The sequence below is a fragment of the Solanum stenotomum genome, chromosome 6, assembly GCF_019186545.1.
Source record: "Solanum stenotomum isolate F172 chromosome 6, ASM1918654v1, whole genome shotgun sequence".
NCBI classification, from domain to species: Eukaryota; Viridiplantae; Streptophyta; class Magnoliopsida; order Solanales; family Solanaceae; genus Solanum; species Solanum stenotomum.
The window spans coordinates 52,544,510-52,569,310 of record NC_064287.1 but is presented as its reverse complement, the minus strand read 5'-3'; the positions used below and the strand labels follow the sequence as shown (position 1 = coordinate 52,569,310).

At 33.4% G+C, this 24,801-nt stretch overlaps 2 protein-coding genes across 2 annotated transcripts; one reads left to right on the top strand and one right to left on the bottom strand.

Annotated features, from left to right (window-relative positions):
* The first annotated feature begins 16,952 nt into the window (after nucleotides 1–16,952).
* Nucleotides 16,953–18,068, top strand: LOC125868895 (F-box/kelch-repeat protein At3g23880-like). The gene has a single exon (XM_049549461.1). It carries the CDS (start codon nucleotides 16,953–16,955, stop codon nucleotides 18,066–18,068), a length of 1,116 nt encoding a protein of 371 aa, XP_049405418.1.
* A 4,868-nt stretch (nucleotides 18,069–22,936) lies between these two features.
* Nucleotides 22,937–23,712, bottom strand: LOC125868894 (ribonuclease 1-like). The gene is made up of 3 exons (XM_049549460.1): nucleotides 23,611–23,712; nucleotides 23,067–23,525; nucleotides 22,937–22,951 (listed from the first exon to the last, which is right to left on the bottom strand). The coding sequence occupies exons 1-3, from the start codon at nucleotides 23,710–23,712 to the stop codon at nucleotides 22,937–22,939; spliced, it is 576 nt and encodes a 191-aa protein (XP_049405417.1).
* Between the last annotated feature and the right edge of the window lie 1,089 nt (nucleotides 23,713–24,801).

The window sequence follows — 24,801 nt, the reverse complement described above, 5'->3', positions numbered from 1 at the left end:
TTAAGTGTTAAGGTCACTATATGTAGCACCTTGAGTTCGAAAAAGAACTAAATCGGAAATAACAAAATCTGAAATTTTGCAAGTTAAGTTAAGTATGAGTTTTGGGTTGACTTCAAACGACCATAAATCCCAGCTCAGGATGATTTAGGTGTGCTACCAGATACTGTAGGAAAGATCTTTGAATTATCTTTCGAACGCCTCCGAGTTTGCTAAGTTTCAAGGTCAGATGAGTGAGATATGGCCTTTTGAAGTTAGGTTGTCCAGTTAAGGAAAGTCAAAACCGGGTTTTAGAGGGGTATTTTGGTCTTTTTCTTACCAAAACAGATTTAATTCATTTTTAGTAATATTTTAGGGGTCTAATCTGATTAGGTTCAGTTTAATAATCATAAATTAGCCTAGGGTTTTAGTTGAGAGTTCAAGAAGAGAAAAGAAGAAGAGAAAAGAGGAGAAAAGAGAAAGGATTGAAGCGTTCGTCGAGATTCTTGAGAGTTGTTGCGGATTGTCGCCATGGGATTAAGCCCTAAGAGGTATGTAAGCTTCCATAGTGTTGGGTTCTTTCACCCACACGCCAATCATGATTTATTCAACGTAATTTCGTTCTTGAAATTTAAAGATTAGAGTTCATGATGAGTTTTTGATAAGTGTTCTTGAAGTTTCATTAAGTTTTAATGTAAGATTCTGCTTGGGTCAAGTTTAAACGACCATATCTCTTATAATATTAAGAGTTACGTGAGCCGTAACCTATCCAATTAAAGGTAATTGAATCTACTTTCCAAGCCCACCAATTTCGCATCAATCCAATAACTGAGTAAAGAGTTATGACTATATTAGTAACCTATACAGTGCTGTTACGTATTAGCCGACGGGAATATATTGAAAATAATCGTTTTTGTCTTTTACCTCCAAGAAAACCATCAATGAATTTCTTGACAAATAAAAAGCCCAAAACAATCAGATTTTCATCTTCACTCATGAAAATCATATTTTTTGGCCATAGAGATTTCAAGAAACTAACTTGAGAATCTCAAGAAAGGTTTTCTTGATTGTTTACCTTCAAGCTAGGGTTTCAAGGCTTCTAATCAAGTTTTTCTTCAAGATTCTTCAAGAATCTTGTTCTTCTAGGTATGTAAGGCTATCATAGTGTTGGACTAGTTCGTCCTCACGCCCTACATCTACTTTCAGATCAGTAAAAGAGTAATCTAAGATACTTTTCCTAGATTTGAGTATTCTTTAGATAAGTTGATTTTGAGTTCTTGAATTCACGTTTCTTTTAAAAGTTCTATTCCTAATTATCGAATATCTATATTGTTATTGAGATCCTTCATATCATGAATCATAACTCTTGAATTCATATTCAAAAGAGAGTTAAGAGTAGAGTTCAAGGAAGCATTTGAGTTCAATTGTGAATCCTTTGAGATCTATCATCGATTTGAGTTAAGTTTTGAGTAAGTAAGTATGAGAATGAGAAGAGTCGTATACATGAGTTTCTTATTGATATTTTGACCCTTGAGTCGATTCGTTCATGCCCATAACTTCCGCATGAACTTCATCAGTTGAGTACCTGTGAGAGAAGTAGTATCTTCAAGTTCTAAGTATTGAGTTCCTAATCCCCTATGAGATTATATTTATAATCATGGAACTATTACATGTTACCCATGAAGTCCTTGAGTTGAATTGTTCATGCCCATAATTCCGCATGAACCCTATAAGTCGAACAGGCTTGAGATGAGAAGTATATTTGAGTCCTTGAGTTGAGTAGTTCATGCTCATAATTTCGCATGAACTCTGAGTTGAGCATTCTTGAAAATGAGTAGTATTACTGAAGTTCTTGAGTTCCAAGTATTTGAGTTCTATCTATGGTTATTGAAAACCTTGCATTGAGTTGTTCAAGTCCATAATTCGGCGTGAACCATATTTTAAGAAGTCTTTTTACAAATTTTTAAACTTTGTTTTAAGACTTGAGTTTTGAGTTCAGTAAAGATGTAAAGTTGAAGTTCTTTTCTTCAAAGAAGTATATGGGGACTATGTATTCCCAAAGAGACTTAAAATTGTTTTCACATTTAAATAAGAACGGAAACTGAGATTTCCAAAGAGCCTTCGGGATAGTTTTCAGAAAAGAGTAATAGCTTTCTAAATGAAGCAAGAAGGGAAACTGAGATTTCCAAGATAGCCTTTGAGCTAAGTTTTTGAGCACTAATCTCAAATCAACAGAAAGAAGTATGTTTTTAAAACATAAGAGCTAGTATATTTTGGGAGTAGTATTGAGCATCGATATGGGGGAGAATTCAGACAACTCACAGCCCCCATAAACCATGTAGCCATCATGGGTAGAAAAGGGTCATACTTTTTAGATGAACCCTTTTCACATAGACTAGTGAATCCATTAGTAGTTCAGGTCCTATACCTTTGGCCGGGTATAGGATGCGGTGGCACGTGAGGTAGATCGCTGTATCATCACTGTAGCTCTTATGTGATGGTTGTCGGTTAGAGAAACTCCCACAGAAGTTATTATATTTTTATATACATCAGTTTATTGTATTTTTATATACATTTCAGAGTTATGTTGTATCCTTGTATACACACAGATTTGACAGCATGTTTTAAAACAGTTTGTTTCTTTATATTGCACTTTCTTTAAATTGTTTTATATTGAAATGAGTTCACTCATATTTAGTTGAGTATTCAAAGTTGAGTATCCAGAGTCGACTATCATATCTTTGAGTCGAATATCATATCCTTCAGTTGAGTATCTAATCTCGAAGTTGAGTATCTTATCCTTGAGTACTTTTGAGTTGAGTAAGTTTGAGTAGTTTTGAGTACCCTTGAGTATTCCTTGAGTTGAGTAAGTTTGAGAAGAGGTAAGTATGTTTCATTTCTATCAAGTTTCAAGCTTATATTTATGTTTTAGAATTCCTCTTACATGCTCGTACATTCCACGTACTGAGCCATTTGGCCTGTATCTTGTCATGATGCAGATACAGATATTCAGGAACATCAACAGGAGCTTCGTTGATATATCCGAGAGTTCGAGTTAGCTATGGTGAGCCTTCTTGCTTTCGGAGGATTTCATTTACCTTTCAGTTATATCAACTGTTAGGATGTCGTGGGTCTTGTCCTGACTTCCATCTTTATCAGTTAGAGGTTTCATAGATAGTCAGTATAGTTGAGAAGTCTGTATCATTTATTTTATTAAATGTTTTAACGACTAAAGTTGCCTTTTATGGCGAGTTGTATATATTTTATTATATAGAGTTTTCTTTGGACTTAAAGTTTGTATTTAAGTCTTATGAACTTTTATTTTAGTTTTTAAGCTTTGTATGCTTGAATCAGTTTTACGCTTGCAGTTAGCCAGGATGAGGGTTCGCTTGGGGACCAACAATGGTCTTCGAGTGCCGGCCACGTCCAAGGTGTAGGCTCGGGTCGTGACAAGAATCACAACAAACGGGGACCAATTTCGGGGTCAAAACGGAAAAAGTGGGACCCCCACTGGAAATTCCAGAATTAACCCCAAAAGTGGGTCCTAAACAACTCCCCCAGCTCATGTCCAAAAATGGGACACAATTCGGGGCTCGTGAACAACACAATATCAACGTGCAACCAAAACCCAAATTTTCTCAAGAACTAGAAATGGGACAGCAGTTGAATCAATAAATTTACCAGAAACGGGAGGTCTACAGAGAATTACGACAACACCACGACATTCTCCTTGAAAAACCACTCAAGATAGCCTCAAGAATCACTGAAATCAGACCTAAAATGGCTGAGAAAGCAAGTATCAAAAATTCCAAAATCAAGCTCACAAAAAGGGGTCGTGGCAGCAGGTATTTTATGAAAATTACCTCAAACGGGGACCCCAAATCACTATCGGAGCTCACCAACGCGTTCCTTGCGAAAAACCTTACAAGATGAACCTTTGAATCACTGAATTTGGACTTGAAATGAGAGAGTTATGAGTGTTTAAGGTTTGGGAATGTTTGCTGATATATCTACATTATATAGCAGATTTTCTGCAAATTTTTTTCCAAAATTTAAACCTCCAACGGGGTGCTCCGAACTCGTTCGGAACCCCGTGCACGCAAATGAAATATGCCAACATACCAAATTTGATATTCCGGACTCAATGGCATAGTCAAAATTTCCATACGAGGTCATCTTGACAAAAAGTGGGTCCTACACCAAATGTCATTTTAAGTCAAAAACCACAAAAGAGCTCAGAAAAGTATCAAAAACCTCGATACACAAAAGAAAGGTCAATCTAGACCAAACTTGACATTCCGGAGCTAACCGCGCTGATGAAATTCTCATCCGAGCGCGTTTACTCAAAATGTTGACTAAAGTCAAACTTAGGCTTAAACTTAAAGTTAAAACGCCTAATCGCACCGACTCACACTGAAAACCTTGAGAGTCATGTCGACCATGCTACTAGCCTAAAATGACCCTTCCAGAGCTGATGGAATCGTCAGAATTGGATTCCAATGTCATCTTCTTGAATTTTTGATTGAAAATAATCGTTCAAGGTTCATAAGCTCCAAAACACAAAAACTAGCTCCAAAACACAAAAGACCGAACTGTTAGTCCCAGCAAGTCATAAATGACTTGGGGTCGCTATAGGAATGCTCTAAACTATAAACAGAAGTCAAGACACAAAAATGACCAGAAGGGTCATTACAGAAGCAGAATGGAGAAAGGAAAGGGCTGAAAAAGAGAAGAGGGAACTTTAAGCAAAAGAAAAAAAAAAGAGAAGGAATAAGCGATGTATGCAACTTGGGGAACAGGTTCAGACATGTATGAAGAAGATGTTGATGACATTGTTTTAAAGGCCATAGAAGAATCAAAATCCGAACTTGAATCAGATTCTGAAGGAATGGAGGTAAGTCTCTTTGATCTTAAAGATAAGCTAACTAAATTCTCTAAGAAAAAATTATCCTTCTTAACACTCACATCTATAGATACAATTCAAGAACTAGTTAAAACTAAGAAACAATTGCTTGCCTCCATGACTAGTTTAAAATTTGAGTATATCGATCTCGAAAAATTAACAATCAACTACAGGAGAAAACCAAGCAATTGCTGCAGAAAATTTAGCAACTTGAAACCTGCAAATAGAACTAAAGTCTGAAAATATAAAACTGAAAATTCTTGGTAAAGAAAAATCGTGTGATCAACCCAATCATGAACATGAAGTGAATAAACTCAAAAACGACTTAAGCTAGGAAAAAGAAAAATCTAGGAGAATGAATCTGGAATTGTCCAAAATAAAAATTGATCTGGAAAGAACAAATAAATGGACAAGATCATCCATGATAGTCACACATCTGGGTAACAATACTAGAAATATTAAGGCTAGAATAGGTTTTGATAAATCTCAATATGAAACTCCTTTATTTTGTAGTCTCTGTAGTAAAACTGGTCACTCTAAACTAAATTGTCAAAGAACCAAAACTAACACACACCTAAGGAACAAACACTTTCTAAACAAAACAGGACTTCCAAACTGGATAAACATAGATCTTATTCATCCTTTTGATCAAAACAAAGGACCCAAGTTGATCTGGGTTCCTAAAACTAACCTCTAATTGTTCTTTCAAGAAGAAGTGAGAAGAAGTAAGCAGCATTGGTACATGGGCAGCGCTTGCTCAAAACACATGACTGGAGACAAAGCAATGTTTCTCTCACTTGAAGAAGGAAAAGGTGGAATGGTAGCATTTAGTGGTGGAAAAAAGGGACAAATCAAAGACATTGATAAGATTGGAAGATCTGATGAACACTCAATCGAAAAGGTGTACTACGTAGATGGACTGAAACATAATCTGCTTAGTATATCCCAACTATGTGACAAGGGAAACAAGGAACAGATACAAGAAACAGGTTACATAGAAACAGTAAATGAAAACAGTGTTAAAACTCATGAGAAATATGATACTGCTGAAAAGGTTCCTGATGAAAACTAAATAGATCTGAACGATGGTCAAGATACAGAACAACCAAATTTGGTTCTAAAAGATTACAAATACCAAGGATCACATCCATTGGACAATTTACTTACTAATCTTAGTTCTGGAATAACCACCAGATCAGGGATAAAAAATCATTATGCCTTTAATGCATTCGTATCCATGATGGAACCAAAGAAGATCAGTGAAGCTCTCCAAGATGCAGACTGAATTATGGCCATGGAAGAAGAACTAAATCAGTTTGAAAGGAGTAAAGTCTGGCATCTGGTGCCTAAACCATCAAATAAAACCATAATTGGTACAAAGTGGGTGTTTCGAAACAAGTTAGATGAACATGGTACTATACCAAGAAACAAAGCTAGGCAAGTAGTCCATGGGTACAATCAAGAAGAAGGGATAGTTATGATGAAACATTCGCACCTATGGCCAGGTCAGAGGCAATCAAATTACTCATTGCATTTGCATCTCACATGGACTTCACCCTGTATCAAATGGATGTTAAAAGTGCATTTCTTAATGGTTTACTAAAGGAAGAAGTATTTGTCAAACAACCTCCTGGCTTTGAGAACAATGACTATCCTGATTATGTCTATAAACTTGATAAGGCTCTTTATAGGATAAAACAAGTTCCAAGGGCATGGTATGATAGATTGTCAAAGTTTCTCCTAAGCCATGGCTATTCAAGAGGAAAAATTGACAACACATTTTTTCTCAGAAACAAAGGAAAGGACCTACTGATAGTACAGGTGTATGTTGACGACATCATTTTTGGGGCCACAAACAAGACTCTCACAAATAATTTTGCTAACCTTGTGAACAACGAGTTTGAGATGAGCATGATTGGCGAATTAAACTACTTCCTGGGGCTTCAAATAAAGTAAACACAATCAGGCACCTTCATTCATCAGCAAAAGTATGTCAAGGAACTACTCAAAAGGTTCAACATGAAAGATGCTAAACAAATTGATACCCCAATAGCTACAGCTACAAAATTAGACTTGTAAGGAACAAGTTCTGCTGTGGAACAAAAATTGTATAGATGCATGATTGGGTCACTCTTGTATCTTACCGCCAGCAGGCTTGATATTGTGTTCAGAGTGGGATTATGCGCTTGATTTCAAACTAGTCCCAAAGAATCTCATCTCCAAGTTGTTAAAAAAATTCTCAGATATTTAAAAGGAACCACTGATTTAGGACTATGGTATCCAAAGGGAAGTAACTTCGAATTAGTAGGGTATGTCGATGCAGATTATGCTGGTTATCTAGCAAACAGAAAAAGTACCACAGGCATGACTCGCTTTCTAGGTTCATGTTTAATTTCATGGGGATCAAAGAAATAAAACTCAGTCGCACTATCCACCGCGAAAGCTAAACATGTAGCAGAAACCTCGTGTTGTGCTCAACTACTATGGATCAAACAACAATTTAGTGATTTTGGTCTTAGTATTAAGTGTGTCCCAATTTTTTGTGATAACACAAGCGCAATTAACATTGCAAAGAATCCTGTCCAACATAAGAGAACTAGACACATAGATATTTGTCATCATTTTTTAAGGGACGATGTAGAAAAAGGGAAAATTTCCATGAATTTTTGTGCCACTGAACAACAAATTGCAGACATTTTCACAAAGGCATTAACAAGGGAACATTTCGAAAGGAACGGGTTGGAATTAGGAATGATGAAGATTACCTGAGTATCTCTGCTCACGAGAGTAAACTATGGCACTTGATTATGTACTATTATGCTAAAAGTTTTTAATACTCATAACAAACTGTAACTAACGAATTCACCATTCTCAGGAAATCAGGAACTCAAGTATTTAGACTTCAAAAATCATCATCCTACACTAAAAGGTATGTCTACTATACTTATTTAAGTGAGACCAAAATATTAAGACTTGTGCACTAGTACCGTTCCCACATTAAATCGCCAAAATCAAAATCAATTTGACTTCTCCATTAAATCAACTTGTTCCTCTTCTCCAAAAACCCTTCCATTTCCCTGTAATCATTCTCAAACCTTCTTTATTTTTCACTCTCCACAGAAACCCATTCTCCTTCATTCGTCTCTCTCCTAAATTCATCAAACCCTATTTTCAAAATCATGGTGTCTCCCTCAAATTTAAACCTTGCCCTTATTCCTTTTGAAAATCCAGAAAATCTCTTTGAATTACCTATTGGCATGTTCATTGACCCTTGTGGAATAACCCATCTCGCTTATCCTCTTATAGAAGAAGCATCAATTAAGGGGGAAAGAAGAAACCAGAGTTTGGGGTCTGATTTAGGAGATGAAACGATAGCACGTAGTGAGGTCCACAAATATCCTCAAAGGAACAAGCTCATTCTTCTTGTGATGATGACGATGATATTTCGTTGGTCCAACTGGTTTCTAAAAGACTTCTTTCATGACTGAGTATAATCTTGTCGACCCATTGCTATGATTTTTCCAGATGCTCATGAAAGTCTTACTTCTAACCCATTAGTGAAGGCTCCGGTTCGAGTGACTCGATTTGTATAGCGTACTCGGGATGCAATGCTTCTTGCTAAGTCGACTAAGAAAACTCGCCCGGTGCAAAGTAAGTTTGTTCTCCCTTCTAATCGTATAGAGATTGATGATGATGACATTATTGGACCCAAGAAGAGTAGAAAACAAAAAAGAAATACATCTAAACCAGAAGAATCTGGTCCCAAAGAAATTGATGAAATTGACTCTGCTAGGGCACTATCCTTTAGGAGAAGAAATGTGATTAGGGGTAGGGTAATTACTGGATTTGGGGGTGACAAGATGAGTGAATTACTAGCTCTTGTGCAAGCCAGATGATGGACTGAACTACTTAGTCAAAGAACCCTTAGGCATAGAATGGGTAGAGAGAAAACCAGAGAGTTCTACCTTATTGCAACAGGGTCTGCTACGTCAATTTCAAGTACTGTTTGTGGTGTTTCTTTCACCCTCAATGCTGAGATTTTATCCTCTATACTCGGGGTACCAAATAGTGGATGGGGTCACTACGTTAAGCGAAATTGGCCACCTCTAGAGGGTAACATCTCTGCTCTTGAAATATGTCACTGATTTTGATAAAGGAGTTATGCTACCCTTGCATCGTTTGTTGTTTAATGTTGTGCATAAAATAATACTATCTTGAAAGCAAAAAAGAACGGAGGCAAATTATTTGAATCTCACTCTTATGGAGTTGTTGCTATCTAAGATCCAAATTAACTTGCATGCCCTGATTCTCAGTCATATACATGGTCTATATGTGTGTGATTAAAAGGAACGTGGAATGGCGTATGGGTTCTGGCTTGGTATGGTGTTTGAACATTTTGGTGTTCCTGTTCGAGAGTGGCAGATTCAGACCATTAAGGATGTATTAGGGGTTGTGGATCATGAAACTATACATGCTACAAAGAGAGGGGCAAATGCACCTATGCAACGGTTGAGAGCCTCGTTGACTGTTAAGAATGAGGAAATTACTCTACTACTAGGTTCTCACTCTGCTGCAATAGATAAGTTGCACATTGATTATGGTCTGAAGCATGTTATATTGGCTGAAGAAAATTCAAGGCTTAAAGAGGAGCTTGCTCAGACTCAGGTTGCGTTGAATACTGAGAGATTATCTAATTCTGATCGTCTGAAGCACCTCTATGAACTACTAACCAAAGACTTCCCTTCCTCGTCCTCTGCTTTACCACGATCTGTCTAAATATCCGCTTGGTTATGCTATGTCTTGTGTTTTGGGTCCTCAATTTTTCAAGTCTTTAGTAGACATTTCTGTTTTTGTGGATAATGGTTTTTGTTTCTGATCTGTGATGTTACTAATGACTTAGTTTGGTGTGTTTTTTTTATAGCTTGTTGTGATATTATTGCTTGTGGCATTGATATCTCTTTATTTTCAAATGTTTTGCCTAATGTCAAAAGGGGGAAGAAAGCGTGCATATGTGTTTACCTGTTCGATACAAGCGGAGAGAATTTGCCATAGTAAAAAAGGGGGAATTTGTTAAAGCCTCTAAGTTTAGAAGAATGGCAAAGTAAATAGAACAGGTTGTGCATACGCGATACAAAAGTGTTTTGTCAAAAACGTATAGAAGAACAAGTTCACGATTAAGGAAGTTTTCTTAATCAATTAAGGAGAACTGCATAAAGTAGGAAAACTACTACGCGTACGATTTCTGTGAAAGAAGTCGAGTACAAATAGGAGTCCAAGTTGAGTTCAACAAGGCTTTGTAGCGGCAAAGACATAGTTGAGTCGAACAAGGACTTGCTGGAGTTCTGATCTATAAATAAGGGGTTATTTTCATTAGAAAGATGGTGCACTTACATTGAGAGTAATATCAAAACATGATCAAGAGTTTGAGAGAGTTTTGATTTTTATTTTAGGGAGTGCTGCGAGTTGAGAGAAATATTGTACGATTGTAGTCAAGAGTTTTTGAATACAATCAAGTGTTTGTGAGTAGGTTTCGTTTGACAAGTTGAATAACTTGAAGAACGATAGAAGACTTAAACCTGGGGTTTTTTGTCTTGGATAGTTAGGAATTAGAGTTTATAATTCCTTATGTTACAGAGCTTTGTAATCGTTGTGTTAATTGAAGTTTCATAAATAATACAAAGTGCTGAGCAAGTTGTTATACTAAATTATTTATTGTTAAGCTTCAAATCAATAGGAACAAGTAGTCAGTACGTGTTCCTTTATAGAATTTCAGGAGGGTAGAATTCCAACATATATTATCTAAACTCAAATGAAATAGCGAGCTTATTTCATCCGTTAAAGAATCTCCCAGAATAACGTTACCATTTGCAACACTCTAACAATTCTCAAGTGTCTAATGCAGGTGGTGTGAGCTTGTATAACTAATGTAGTTTTTATTTGCTATATACAAAAGAAATTCAAATGGCTCCCTTACTATACTGATGCTATAAGATGTAATTTTGAGAAAATGGCATCTGCAAGGATGACACAACTTTTTCAAGATGTTAAGAAAACCTTGCCTCAGAAATCAATGAAATCGCACAAAGTGAGACGTGGCTAAGGCTGTTCCTGGAATCTGTGTGGTGTATCAAGTTTATTCATTCATAATTCAGGTCAGGTTTGAACGTATACAACATGCATCATCTTCAAATGGGCAATCATCTCATCATCTCAAGATGACAATCAAGCTTATGGTGAAGATGAAAGTGGTGATGACTCTGATAGCGTGAATGACAGTGGTTCTGCCCATGACTCTGATAGCGTGAATGAAAGTGAGGATTGAGATAGTTGCGGATTTATTTTCATAGGAATTACTATCTTGAGCAATATTTTCATATATATCTGCAAGAAATTTCCTTTTGTTTCACAAAATCTTATCTCCAAACGCCTACGGATTTACTTGGGAATCTTCATAGGGAATTGCTTGCGAAATATTTCTATGAAAATCCCCAAGAAATTTCATTTTTATAAGAAATTTTGGTAAAAAATTTGCAAGAATTTTCGTTATGTATCGCAGATAAATCCGCAGGTAACACATGCGAATTTTAATTCCCCAGGTAAATTACCTAGGGCTTGTATAAATCCACAGGTAAGAGTTACCTACAAAGGTTTTTCCATCGGATTTCATTTTGCGAGAAAATTCGCAGGTAATCAAGTTACCTGTGGATTTTACTATGTTATCTCTAGGAAAATCCCCAGGTAATCAGTACTTTTCTTATAGTGATCCCTACGAGCTGCATTTGGATTGAAAAGCTATGAATTCTCACACAATTTGTGAATAAATATTTAAGTCGTCATTTACTTATTTTTGCTCATTACAAGTTAGTATTAGTCAAAGCCAACAACACACATTCTCAGTCCTATGTGAGCATACACGCAACAACACACATTCACATTCTCAGTCCTATGTGAGCATACACGCAACAACACACATTCTCAGTCCTATATGGGCATATGGGCATACGCGCAACAACACACATTCTCAGTCCAACAAGCCAAAACAATGGAATCCCAGCTGCCTCGACGACTGTCTTCACATTAACAATGCAAGAGTTATAAGGAAAATAAAAGGTAATTTTATGTCTAACAATGTCAATAACAGATGCAACATCAATTAAAAGACACTTGGGATGAGCCACTTTAATAAAAATTAAAATGCTCACAATCACCAACAACTTAGAGTATAAAAACACTACTATTACACACGGTAATCTCATATTGCACATAATTAAAGCTAGAATGAACCATAAATAAATAACATGTAGTAAATGTTATCCAATATGCTTAAAGCTCTTATTGAAATTTAATATCTGGCCGACACTTTTGTCAAACAATAACTGGGATGGAGCTCACTATTCCCTTGTCGTTTAATTGTTACTAAGCTATCTTTATAATAGTAAACCCCACAACCACCACACTTTGGATCTGACTTCAGGCCCGGATGACGAAATTCAAAAAGTCTCGTCTTGTTTGTCCTAACATTATATGAGATTCACAAAAATGATTACGTATTATGAACGAAATAATGTTCATACAAAAAACATCACAACTTAAATCTAGTATACATAAACAAAATCAGAAAATGTCATTTACAGTTTCATTGTTCTTTTTTTTTACATTTCAGTAATATACAAATACAAACAATAAATCGTAAAGAATACTAACCAGAACGATCCCATCTACCACCATGTTTAATTAATATAGATAAGACACGTCCATTACAACAAAATGGAGATTATTCAACCTAAAAAATTCGAATCTACTCGTGAGTGACGCCAAATTTTGGGAAAAAAAAAACAAAGAGAGAGAAACGTTTGAACAAAATGCATAAAATCTGATTTTTTTAAATTAATGTTAACAGATTTAAGTGAAATAAGGAAAATAAATATTCCTAATTTGTTTGAATCTCCTAAATTTATGTCAATTAACAATTGCCATCAATGAATTCAAAATTAGTTAATACATCTTTATCCGTTTTTTATCTTTTTATTTTTTTCAAAATCAATTTTTTATTCTTTTTTATCTTTTTATATTTTTCAAAATTGATTTTTTACAATTACTTAAAAAAACTCTTTTTAATAAATTGTTAGAACCTAACATTATTTATTGTTATAACCTAAAAGAATCATTATATTGTTATAACTTGAAATTATTAGTCTTATAAATGTCATTTATAAAATTTTCACCACAAATAATAATAATTTTGTATCAAACTTAATACATATATACACATAATTGTTTACCTAAACTTAGTACAAAGATGTATGATTTATTGGTATGATTGATATATATCAGTCGTGGCTGATGTCACAAAAGAGATGGATATAATTATATATATATTGAATTGAAGAATTAATGTTAGTAGGTAGGTAGGCCTAAAATAAGGATTTTTAAGGATTTTTCTGACTTTTAGTTGTGTAGTGTGCATAGACATATTTGGTTATGAGTAAATGAGTATATATGTTGTATTTAAGATCGAGTTGATAATGTTAGTATATATAAATAGGGTAGTGATGAGTGAGAGATGCATATAGATAGATAAAATATGGAGTCGTACTTAATGTTGTTTGCTATTGTTATAATAATAATAATAATTGTGAGTGCATCGTCTGAAGTAATTACTCAACCACCAATAACTAATTACCATCATATGCAGATAATTATGCAATGGCTTCCTACCTTTTGTGGGANGTGCATCGTCTGAGTTAATTATTAAACCACCAATAACTAATTACCATCATATGCATATGATTATGCAATGGCCTCCAACCTTTTGTGGGAGGCCAGATAAACCGTGCAAGCCCTCCGTAGAAATGTAGGATTTCCCAATCCATGGCCTTTGGCCAGGGAATGCTACAGGTCACACTCCTTTTACGTGTACTGGACTGACGAAAAGTTATGGAAGCATGAGTGGGCCAAGCATGGGTATTGCACATCAAAAATCGTCCCAGATGTTGAATATTTTAATGGGGCGATAACATCTGCGAGACGACTGAGAAATATGCTTAAAACGTTAAAGAAGGGTGAAATGGGTCCAACAAATCATAAGGCTTACACCGTAACGGATATGAAGACATTTATCTCCGAACAAGTGTTAGAAGATAAAAATATTGATGTTTACATCTCATGTGAGCGGGCTAGTTCTTCTTACGTCTTCTTAAAGCAAATTCACTTCTGTTTGGACAAATCGCTCAACACATTTGTATCTTGCCCCAAAAGTACAGCCACAAGAGGCTGTGGTAGAGGAAACGTTCGCAATCTCATATTTCCAAACTAGGGTACGTACGTAAAATATTAATATATACTATACTCCCATCCCTTGCATGCATGTAATTATATTAACTACTAGTAATTGTTTTTTTCTTTTCTTAATTAATTTTCAGGCAAGGAAGCTTAATTATCAAAGATCGGATCGGATCGGAGACTAATATATATAAATCTCTGTCGTCTATGTTCCTAGCTTTTAAAACAATATTATTATAATATATAGTTGATCGATGATGGTTACATGTTGTGGATGATATATATATGCACTTACTTAATCTTTATTATATTATATATGTGGACGATTTTGAGTTTTTGTAGGGTCGGAAGCATGAGTACCACTGACCAATTCTACATTGGAAGTTTGTCATCACAAGTGTAGCTCCCTCGTGTGTTAATTTGAGAAGAAGGATTTGAATATATAATAGATTTGATGGGCTGTTATTATAAGTAAAGATTGTATAAGTTGAACGTCATATATAATACCCTTTAATTTATTAATGATTTGTCAAATTGAACAATTTATTCTAAATGATGAATGGTGTAACAAGTTAATATATATGCTACACTTTTCCTTCTCTCTTTTCACAATATATATATATATATATACAAGACAAATATATTCATAAATGGCCAATTATAGTTTTTCTAAATTAGTAATAAAAAAAGATATAGACATGAGAAAGAGAAATGAGCAATAATCCATTGAGACATCAATCAATACAAATAAAAACTTCATTGCGACACTTAATTCAAACTTACTTGGCAGATACATGTGCTTAAGCTTCATGTCAAAAGCCCAGAAGTGCCATCATTGGGGTAAAAATGTACAAAGTGTTTTAAAAAGGTATAGTTATGGAAAAAAATCAAATTTGAATACAACTTAAATAAAGATNAGACAAATATATTCATAAATGGCCAATATAGTTTTTCTAAATTAGTAATAAAAAAAGATATATACATGAGAAAGAGAAATGAGCAATAATCCATTGAGACATCAATCAATACAAATAAAAACTTCTTACTTGGCCGATACATGTGCTTAAGCTTCATGTCAAAAGCCCAGAAGTGCCATCATTGGGGTAAAAATGTACAAAGTGTTTTAAAAAGGTATAGTTATGGAAAAAAATCAAATTTGAATACAACTTAATTTTGATTAATTTTCCAAAATTGATTCGTAACATAAAATTTTTAATTAAAATATCCCAAAAAGTAACATGTGCAGACTCTGATTTTGCGTATAAATCTTCTCCCAATTGTATAAACAACCTTTGCTTCATTCCTCTTCCAATTACCGCGTATCTTTACCGTTCAACCACCACCAAACTGTCGTAAGCTCCATCACCGGTGGAGCCAAATTAACTGCAAAATTCTTTTCGATCACTCAGGGAATGAAGCTCTCGGTGGCCTCTCTCCTCCCTCTCCCAATCTCGCTCGCCTCTCTCCTCCCTCTCCCGATCTCGCTTGCCATATATACAAATGCATATGTATAATATACAATTATCTAACCAATATACATATACAATTCACCTCTCTCCTATCTTTGCCCTCTCTCGCTCGCCTTTCACCTCTCTCTCCCAGTCTCGCTCGCCTCTCTCCTCTCTCTCCCAGTCTCGCTCACCTCTCTCCTCCCTATAACATGTAACTACGAATTGTAATTATCAAACTATAGCTATGGAGAGTAATTAGGCTATTTTTGAGTGGCTATATGTGAAAGTTCCTCTTTTTAATATTAGTTTGTTATACCATTCATTTAGAATAAATTATCCAAAACAATTTGATTTGACAATTCATTATTTTTACCTTTATCGACACTTTGCTTCTTTATTATTTTTCATCTAAAAAAAAAAAAAAGAACAAGCCCACGGCCCAATCATGTCAAACCAAAATTCTCTTTTATTTTGTAATCAAACAAGCCCACGGCCCAATACTCATCCTCATTTTCTTTTTAATTGTTATATACTGGTATTTTCTAAATTTTATACTAAAAGAAAAAAATAGATTTTGAATTACGAATAACAAAAAAAAAAAATTAAATTTTATACTATAACAAAATAGTAAGTTTGAATTGAGTTTTTCTTGTTGGAAAAGCTTGAAATTTTTTGTCAAATTACCATAACTATATATTTTTTTAACAATATTTTGTTTAATTTTAGAAGTGTTCCAATAAAGTTTTTATTGTATTGATTTGATTTATATCCCAATGGGTTGATGCTCATTTACCCCTTGTTTCTCTTTTTGCCTATATATATTTTTTTTATTAATCTAGAAAAGTTATAATTGATCATTTATGAATATATTTGTTCAGTTGTGAAATGAGAATAAAATGGGGAAAATATTAACTTATTTATGATCATTTTGACCATTTCTCCTTAAATGAAATTAGTAAATATGATATGTATTATTTTTTCCTAAAATTTTTGATTAATTTTCCAAAATTGATTTGTAACATAAAAATTTTAATTAAAATTTCCCAAAAAGTAACATGTGCAGACTCTGATTTTGCGTATAAATCTTCTCCCAATTGTCTAAACAACCTTTGCTTCATTCCTCTTCCAATTACCGTCGTATCTCCACCGTTCAACCACCACCAAACTGTTGTAAGGTCCATCACCGGTGGAGCCAAATTAACTGCAAAATTCTTTTCGATCACTCAGGGAATTCTTCATCAAACAACTCGAGGCTTCCTATCAAAGGTGTGTTTAGATCTGTTAGATTTTGGATTGATATCTCATTTCTTTTGGGGGATTTTTTCTTGTGTGGTACTACAATGGCTACGCGTAGGGTTTTTTCTGAAGAATCATTAAGAGAGATTCTATTGAGTTTGCCTGTGAAATCGTTGCTAAGATTCAAATGTGTATGCAAAAATTGGGGAGGTCTTATCAATAACCCTAGCTTTACTATAGACCACTTGAATTTAAGTAAGAAGAAGAAGCCTCCACAACACTTGATTTATGATTATGGTGCAGCCGATGATGCCCCTACCGTCACTTTGGTTTCCGATAAGGGTATAGATGAACAAAATTTCCAAAGGCTTGGAGATAATATTACCAACTTGTTAGGTTCTATTGATGGTGTGTTTTTCTTAGAAAGACAAATTGGTAATGACATTTTGTGTGCATTATGGAATCCAGCTAACAGAGAGGTGAGACACCTCCCTGCCGCCGCAATTAGCTTTGAATCTTTTGCAGTTGGTCGTCATTTAGTGTTTGGATTAGAGCCTATGACTAAGGATTATAAAGTGCTTTACTATAATCAAATTGAAGAATATGCAACGATCTACTCATGTTCTAGGGATTCATGGAAAATATTTGAACATAACACAGACGTACATGAAAATTCTATGATGTGTCAAGAAAACTTTTATAATACTGCTGATTATCTGAATGGATCTTATTATTGGTTGTTAAAGGAGAAGAATAATAAATGTAGGATTCTTTCATTTGACTTTGGGAATGAGGTGTTTGTAAAGATGGAAGGGCCACCACCTGGTAACGAGGATTATAGTTGGTCGGCAGATCTGATGTTGCTTGGTGACTCCGTTGGCATCTTGAACTTTGTCGAGGGGTTTGTTCATGATGTATGGGTAATGATACAACCAGGCGTTTGGAACAAACTTGTGACCATTCATCTCACTACGCCTATTAAGTCATTTTATGACAACTCTTTTATTTTGGTAACTAAAAGTTCCCGGCTGGTCTCATATAATGTTAGGACAAACAAGACGAGGCTTTTTGAATATCGTCATCCGGGCCTGAAGTCGAATCCAAAGCGTGGTGGCTGTGGGGTTTACTATTATAAAGAGAGCTTAGTAACAATTAAACGACAAGGGAATAGTGAGCTCCATCTTAGTCGTTGTTTGACAAAAATGGTAAACAAATATTAAATTTCAATAAGAGCTTTAAGCATATTGGATAACATTTACTACATGTTATTTATTTATGGTTCTTTCTAGCTTTAATTAGGTGCAATATGAGATTATCGTGTGTTTTTATACTCTTAAGTTGTTGGTGATTGTGAGCATTTTAATATCATTAATTTTTATGAAAGTGAAATGTATTTTAATTAATGTTGCATCGGTTATTGACATTGTTAGACATAAAATTACCTTTTATTTTCCTTATAACTACTCTTGCATTGTTAATGTGAAAACAGTCGCTGAGGCAGCTGTGATTCCATTGTTTTGGCTTGTTGGACTGAGAATGTGTGTTGTTGCGTAATACAATACTTGTTAACCGTCTTAGTTAGTTCACTCAATAGTCAAGATATTAGTAACATGAGTATAATGGTTCTTTGTACATTTTTCAGACATTAGGACCAGTGTAAGTGTTTCCTCTTCCATCAGGTCAAAACTCAAATGATAACTTGTTTGATTATGGTTTGGATTTCTTTTTACCTAATTTTTATGTAAATACTTTAGTGTTTGTGCATAATTCATTTTTATTTAACACAATCAAACAATGCATGCTTAACATTGTTAATATGAAAATTATTACTATTTGTTTATAATACCAAAGAATCATAGAAGAATTAGTCACATTGGCTTTGACTAGTTCTAAAGTGTAAGGGTTGTGGGGTTTACTATTATAAAGAGAGCTTAGTAACAATTAAACGACAAGGGAATAGTGAGCTTCATCTCAGTCGTTATTTGACAAAAATGGTGTCCAGATATTAAATTTCAATAAGAAGTTTAAGCATATTCAATATATAACATTTACATGTTATTTATTTATGGTTCATTCTAGCTTGTACCGATTTAATTAGGTGCAATATGAGATTATTGCGTGTAATTTTGTTTGGACAACTTCAGAGTCATCTAAATTTGACTAGTCCTTTACATTAGCTTACTTCACATGACACTATTGTCCTATTTGAAGGAGTATAAATATTTTTTTTTAATTAAAAAAATATTAGTTTTAAAAAAGTATTGTCCTATTTGAAGTAGTATAAATATATTTTTAATTAAAAAATTATTAGTTTTAAAAAAGTATTTTAAAAGAAAAAACTATTGATTTTTATTTAGAAAAAAAGATATTTCTGATCGATTTAACCAAACTATCAACTAAATGCCTTTTTGTTGATTTCATATATATATATAGAGAGAGAGAGAGAGAGAGAGAGATAGATAGATAGATGTGCATAGACATATTTGGTTATGAGTAAATGAGTAATCTATATTAAAGACAATAGCCGAGTAAAAAATATTAATCGCCACAATGTAATGAATTAATTAGTTGAATTTCTAAATCTTTACCCTTATTTTTCTTTTCTTTTTTTAGATGAAAAATATTAAAGAAGCAATGTGTCGATAAAGGTAAAATTAATGAATTGGCAAATCGAATTTGATTAGATAATTTATTCTAAATTAATGGTATAACTATAACAAGTCAATATTAAAAGTAGCTAGAGTTCTCTTTTTTCTTTCTTTTTTCATTGTCATGACATCTTAAAGTGTTCTATTTTATGGACTTCACTTCCTCGAAATGGGTCTAAGGATGTCTATTCTCTACATTTGTCTTATTGAACGTTGATACAAAATACTATCATATATCTAGAAGGCATTGCCTACAACAGTTGTAAAGTGTAATACGTGAAGATGTGCTTGCCTCATTAGAGGCATGGAATATACAGATTACACCAGAAGGACAAAGATAAAATGTCTATGATATATGAAATAGCTCAAAGTTTGAGTAATAGTAAAATAATAGGCAAATATGAAATGATAACACACCTCAACAGTAGAGTTCTCACGGTCTACAGAGTGTAGATGGCTCGCACTATATGTAACAATTCTCCAAGAGTGTATTACTAAGAGTGAGTTTAAAGGATTTATGATTGAAGGATCAAAGGTGATAGTTTACTTGATAATTTAATTAATTCAGAAAAGTTGTTATAGTTATACTATTTTTTTTCATGACAATGAAAAGAGAAGAAAAAAGTAAACTCTAGATATTAACTTGTTATAATTATGCCATTCATTTAGAATATATAAATTAACTAATTCAATTTGATTTGACAATTCATTAATTTTACCTTTATAGACTCTTTGTTTCTTTATTATTTTTCATCTAAAAAAAAAAACAAGAAGGATAAAATTTTTGGAAATTCAACTAATTAATTCATTATATTGTGGCGATTAATGTTTGTTACTCGGTTACTGTTTTTAATATAGATTACTTTTCCATTGATTAGTTAATCCAATTTTAATTATTTATTTTTGAAGGTTCACTAACAGAAGGTATATCTTATTGATATCAAAATATAGACCGATAAATTCATGTATTTGATCTTAATATATGCTTTGATACATTTATCAATTGCTTCTAAGTATCATCATAATTGAGCAGTAAGAAGGGAGAGCGGGAGAGACAAAGAATGATAAAAAGAGATTATATAATTATTTAAAAATATAATGGACTTTAGTAGAAATATTTTTCTAATTGGTGAATTTTTCCAAAATATTAAGCACTCCACAATTGCTTTCATTTGAAAAATTTATCGGCCAAGTGAATTTGAATTAAGTGTCACAATGAAGTTTTTATTTGTATTGGTTGATGTGTCAATGGGTTATTGCTCATTTCTCTTTCTCATGTCTATATATTTTTTTTATTACTAATTTAGAAAAACTATAATTGGCTATTTATGAATATATTTGTCTTATATATATATATATATATATATATATATATGTTGTGAAAAGAGAGAAGGAAAAGTGTAGCATATATATTAACTTGTTACACCATTCATCATTTAGAATAAATTGTTCAATTTGACAAATCATTATTAAATTAAAGGGTATTATATATGACGTTCAACTTATACAATCTTTACTTATAATAATAGCCCATCAAATCTATTATATATTCAAATCTTTCTTCTAAAATTAACACACAAGGGAGCTACACTTGTGATGACAAACTTCCAAATATTTTTAAATTAAAAAAAATTAGTTTTGAAAAAGTATTTTAAAAGAAAAAAACTATTAATTTTTATTTAGAAAAAAAGATATTTCTTCTATTTAACCAAACTATCAACTAAATGCATTTTTGTTGATTTCATTAGTGACATTTTTACTCTTTTTCAATAGATGGAAATAGTTGACTAGTGTGCATAGACATATTTGATTATGAGTAAATGAGTAATCTGTATTAAAGACAACAACTGATCGGGTAACAAACATTAATGGCCACAATATAATGAATTAATTAGTTGATCTCCAAATCTTTATCCTTCTTTTTCTTTTCTTCTTTTAGATGAAAAATATAAAGAAGCAAAATGTCGATTAAGGTAAAATTAATGAATTGTCAAATCGAATTTGATTAGATAATTTATTCTAAATGAATGGTATAACTATAACAAGTTAATATTTAAAGTAGTTAGAGTTTTCTTTTTTCTTCTCTTTTCATTGTCATGACAAATATATTCATAAATAGCCAACTACAACTTATCTGGCCTCCCACAAAAGGTTGGAGGCCATTGCATAATCATCTGCATATGATGGTAATTAGTTATTGGTGGTTTAGTAATTACTTCAGACGATGCACTCATAATTATCATTATTATAACAATAGCAAACAACATCAAATACGACTCCATATTTTATCTATCGATATAAAATGAGATATGCATCTCTCACTCATCACCACCCAGCTATTTATACTAACATTATCAACTCTTAAACACAACATACTCATTTACTCATAACCAAATATGTCTATGCACACTACACAACTATTTAAAAATATAATGGACTTTAGTAGAAATATTTTTCTAATTAGGTGAATTTTTCCAAAATATTAAGCACTCTACAATTGCTTTCATTTGAAGAATTTATCGGCCAAGTGAGTTTGAATTAAGTGTCGCAATGAAGTTTTTATTTGTATTAAGCACTCATAATTCTAGTACAATTGCTTTCATTTGAAGAATTTATCGGCCAACTAATAAGTTTGGAGGTAGCTAGAAGTTGCTAATTAATTTACTATTTGAATGTTATTAAGTGAATTTTTCAAAAATATTAAGCACTCATAATTCTAGTACAATTGCTTTCATTTGAAGAATTTATCGGCAAAGTAATAAGTTTGAATTAAGTGTCTGAATGAAGTTTTTATTTGTATTGATTGATGTCTCAATGGGTTATTGCTCATTTCTCTTTCTCATGTCTATATCTTTTTTTTTTATTACTAATTTAGAAAAACTATAATTGACCATTTATGAATATATTTGTCTTGTATATATGTTGTGAAAAGAGAAGAAAAAAAAGAGAGAAGGAAAAGTGTAGCATATATATTAACTTGTTACACCGTTCATCATTTAGAATAAATTGTTTAATTTAACAAATCATTACTATTAAATTAAAGGGTATTATATATGACGTTCAACTTATACGATCTTTACTTATAATAACAGCCCATCAAATCTATTATATATTCAAATCTTTCTTCTCAAATTAACACACGAGGGAGCTACATTTGTGATGACAAACTTCCAATGTAGAATTGGTCAGTGATACTCATGCTTCCGACCCTGCAAAAGCTCAAAATCATCCACATATAATATAATAAAAATTAAGTAAGTGCATATATATATCATCCACAACATAATAATTATTATTAATATTAGTAAAATGTAACCATCATCGATCAACTATATATTATAATAATGTTTTAATATTAGCTAGGAACATAGACGACAGAGATTTATATATATATTAGTCTTCGATCAGATCCTTGATAATTAAACAGCTTCCTTGATGAGCTAGTGATAAATTGCCTGAAAATCAATTAAGAAAAGAAAAAAACAATTACTAGTAGTTAATATAATAATTACATGCATGCAAGGGATCGGAGTATAGTATATATTACTAATATTTTACGTACGTACGTACCCTAGTTGGAAATATGAGATTGGGAACGTTTCCTCTACCACAGCCTCTTGTGGCTGTACTTTTGGGGCAAGATATAAATGTGTTGAGCGATTTGTCCAAACAGAAGTGAATTTGCTTTAAGAAGACGTAAGAAGAACTAGCCCGCTCACATGAGATGTAAACATCAATATTTTTATCTTCTAACACTCGTTCGGAGATAAATGTCTTCATAGCCGTTACAGTGTAAGCCTTATGATTTGTTGGACCCATTTTACCCTCCTTTAACGTTTTAAGCATATTTATCAGTCGTCTCGCAAATGTTATCGCCCCATTAAAATATTCAACATCTGGGACGATTTCTGATGTGCAATACCCATGCTTGGCCCACTCATGCTTCCATAACTTTTCGTCAGTCCAGCGAGCCTCCAAAGAAGGCCAATACAGCCCCAAGAAATTCTTTAGGCTCCTGTCATTTAACCACTGTATATAATATAATATAATAGTATTAGAAATATTATATATATAGAAATAATAAAATTAATAATTATACATGCACGTGTCGTACCACTTTTTCGACCGTCTTTGGACTTGGAGGAACATTACACGTAAAAGGAGTGTGACCTGTAGCATTCCCTGGCCAAAGGCCATGGATTGGGAAATCCGACATTTCTACGGAGGGCTTGCACGATTTATCTGGCCTCCCACGATTTATTTTATTTTTTTGTGTGTTCTTGAATGGAAATACCGAGGTTCTATTGGTATGGATACCAATGATACTGGCGGGGATTTAAAGTTTCTGTTGAAGCTTTCTTTTTCACCATCACAATGGCGAAAATTAATACTTTGAAGAGGATTACACAAGGTATACACTACTTTGATAGTTTCATCAGATATAATTGGGCCAAACAAATCAAGTTAAAGTTAAACAAAACAAACAATAAATAATCACGATTAAATAATTTAGGAAAGTAAGGGATAAATTGAATTTGGGCCCTTCTTGGGCCAAATTCGCTGCTGATTTTGGGCTTAGGCTTAACTCCCCTTTTTGTAGACATCTGTTGTATATCAGTGTATACAGCTCATATATAAGCTCCGTTTCTTGCGTTTTGAACACCTGTATTTCGCCTCAACCCGGTATTGCAGCATTTCAGACTCCCTTATCTTATGACAACTTCTGAAACTCAAAAAATTGTGGAAGGTGACTTGAGTAGAATGTGGGGCCGATTAACCCAACACGATGCAAAGAGGAGAGTCCACGAATGAATCCAATACATACAAAGAAAGGAGTAATAAATTAATATTAACTCAAAACTGCATAGCAAAGTATTCGAATGGTAGAGAACAGTTAAACACATGGGTGAGGAAGATAATTCCAAAAACTAAACAAACATAGAGTGAACAATAGATAAACAGCACCTATATCTACTCACTTTAACCAATGGTATGCTCAAAGCATGTTTGGTCACTGGGTGTGTATTGCCGTTGTGATGCTGATAACGTTAGATGGGGTCGGGTTTTTGGATATTCAAATGGAAAGGGGAGTTGTTTGGTTTCTGGAAATTGTTTTGGGCTGCTGATTTGATGAGTAAAAAGGCCCAAAAAACTTGGTCTCCAAATGGAGTGTTACATTTGGCTATAATTGCAATAGAAATTAATTAATAATTTAGCCAAACAGGTTAAGAATTAACATTAGCAAATTCAGCTAGAATTTAAAATAGGGCGAATTTATTTATGAACTTCTTAATCTTAACGAAAT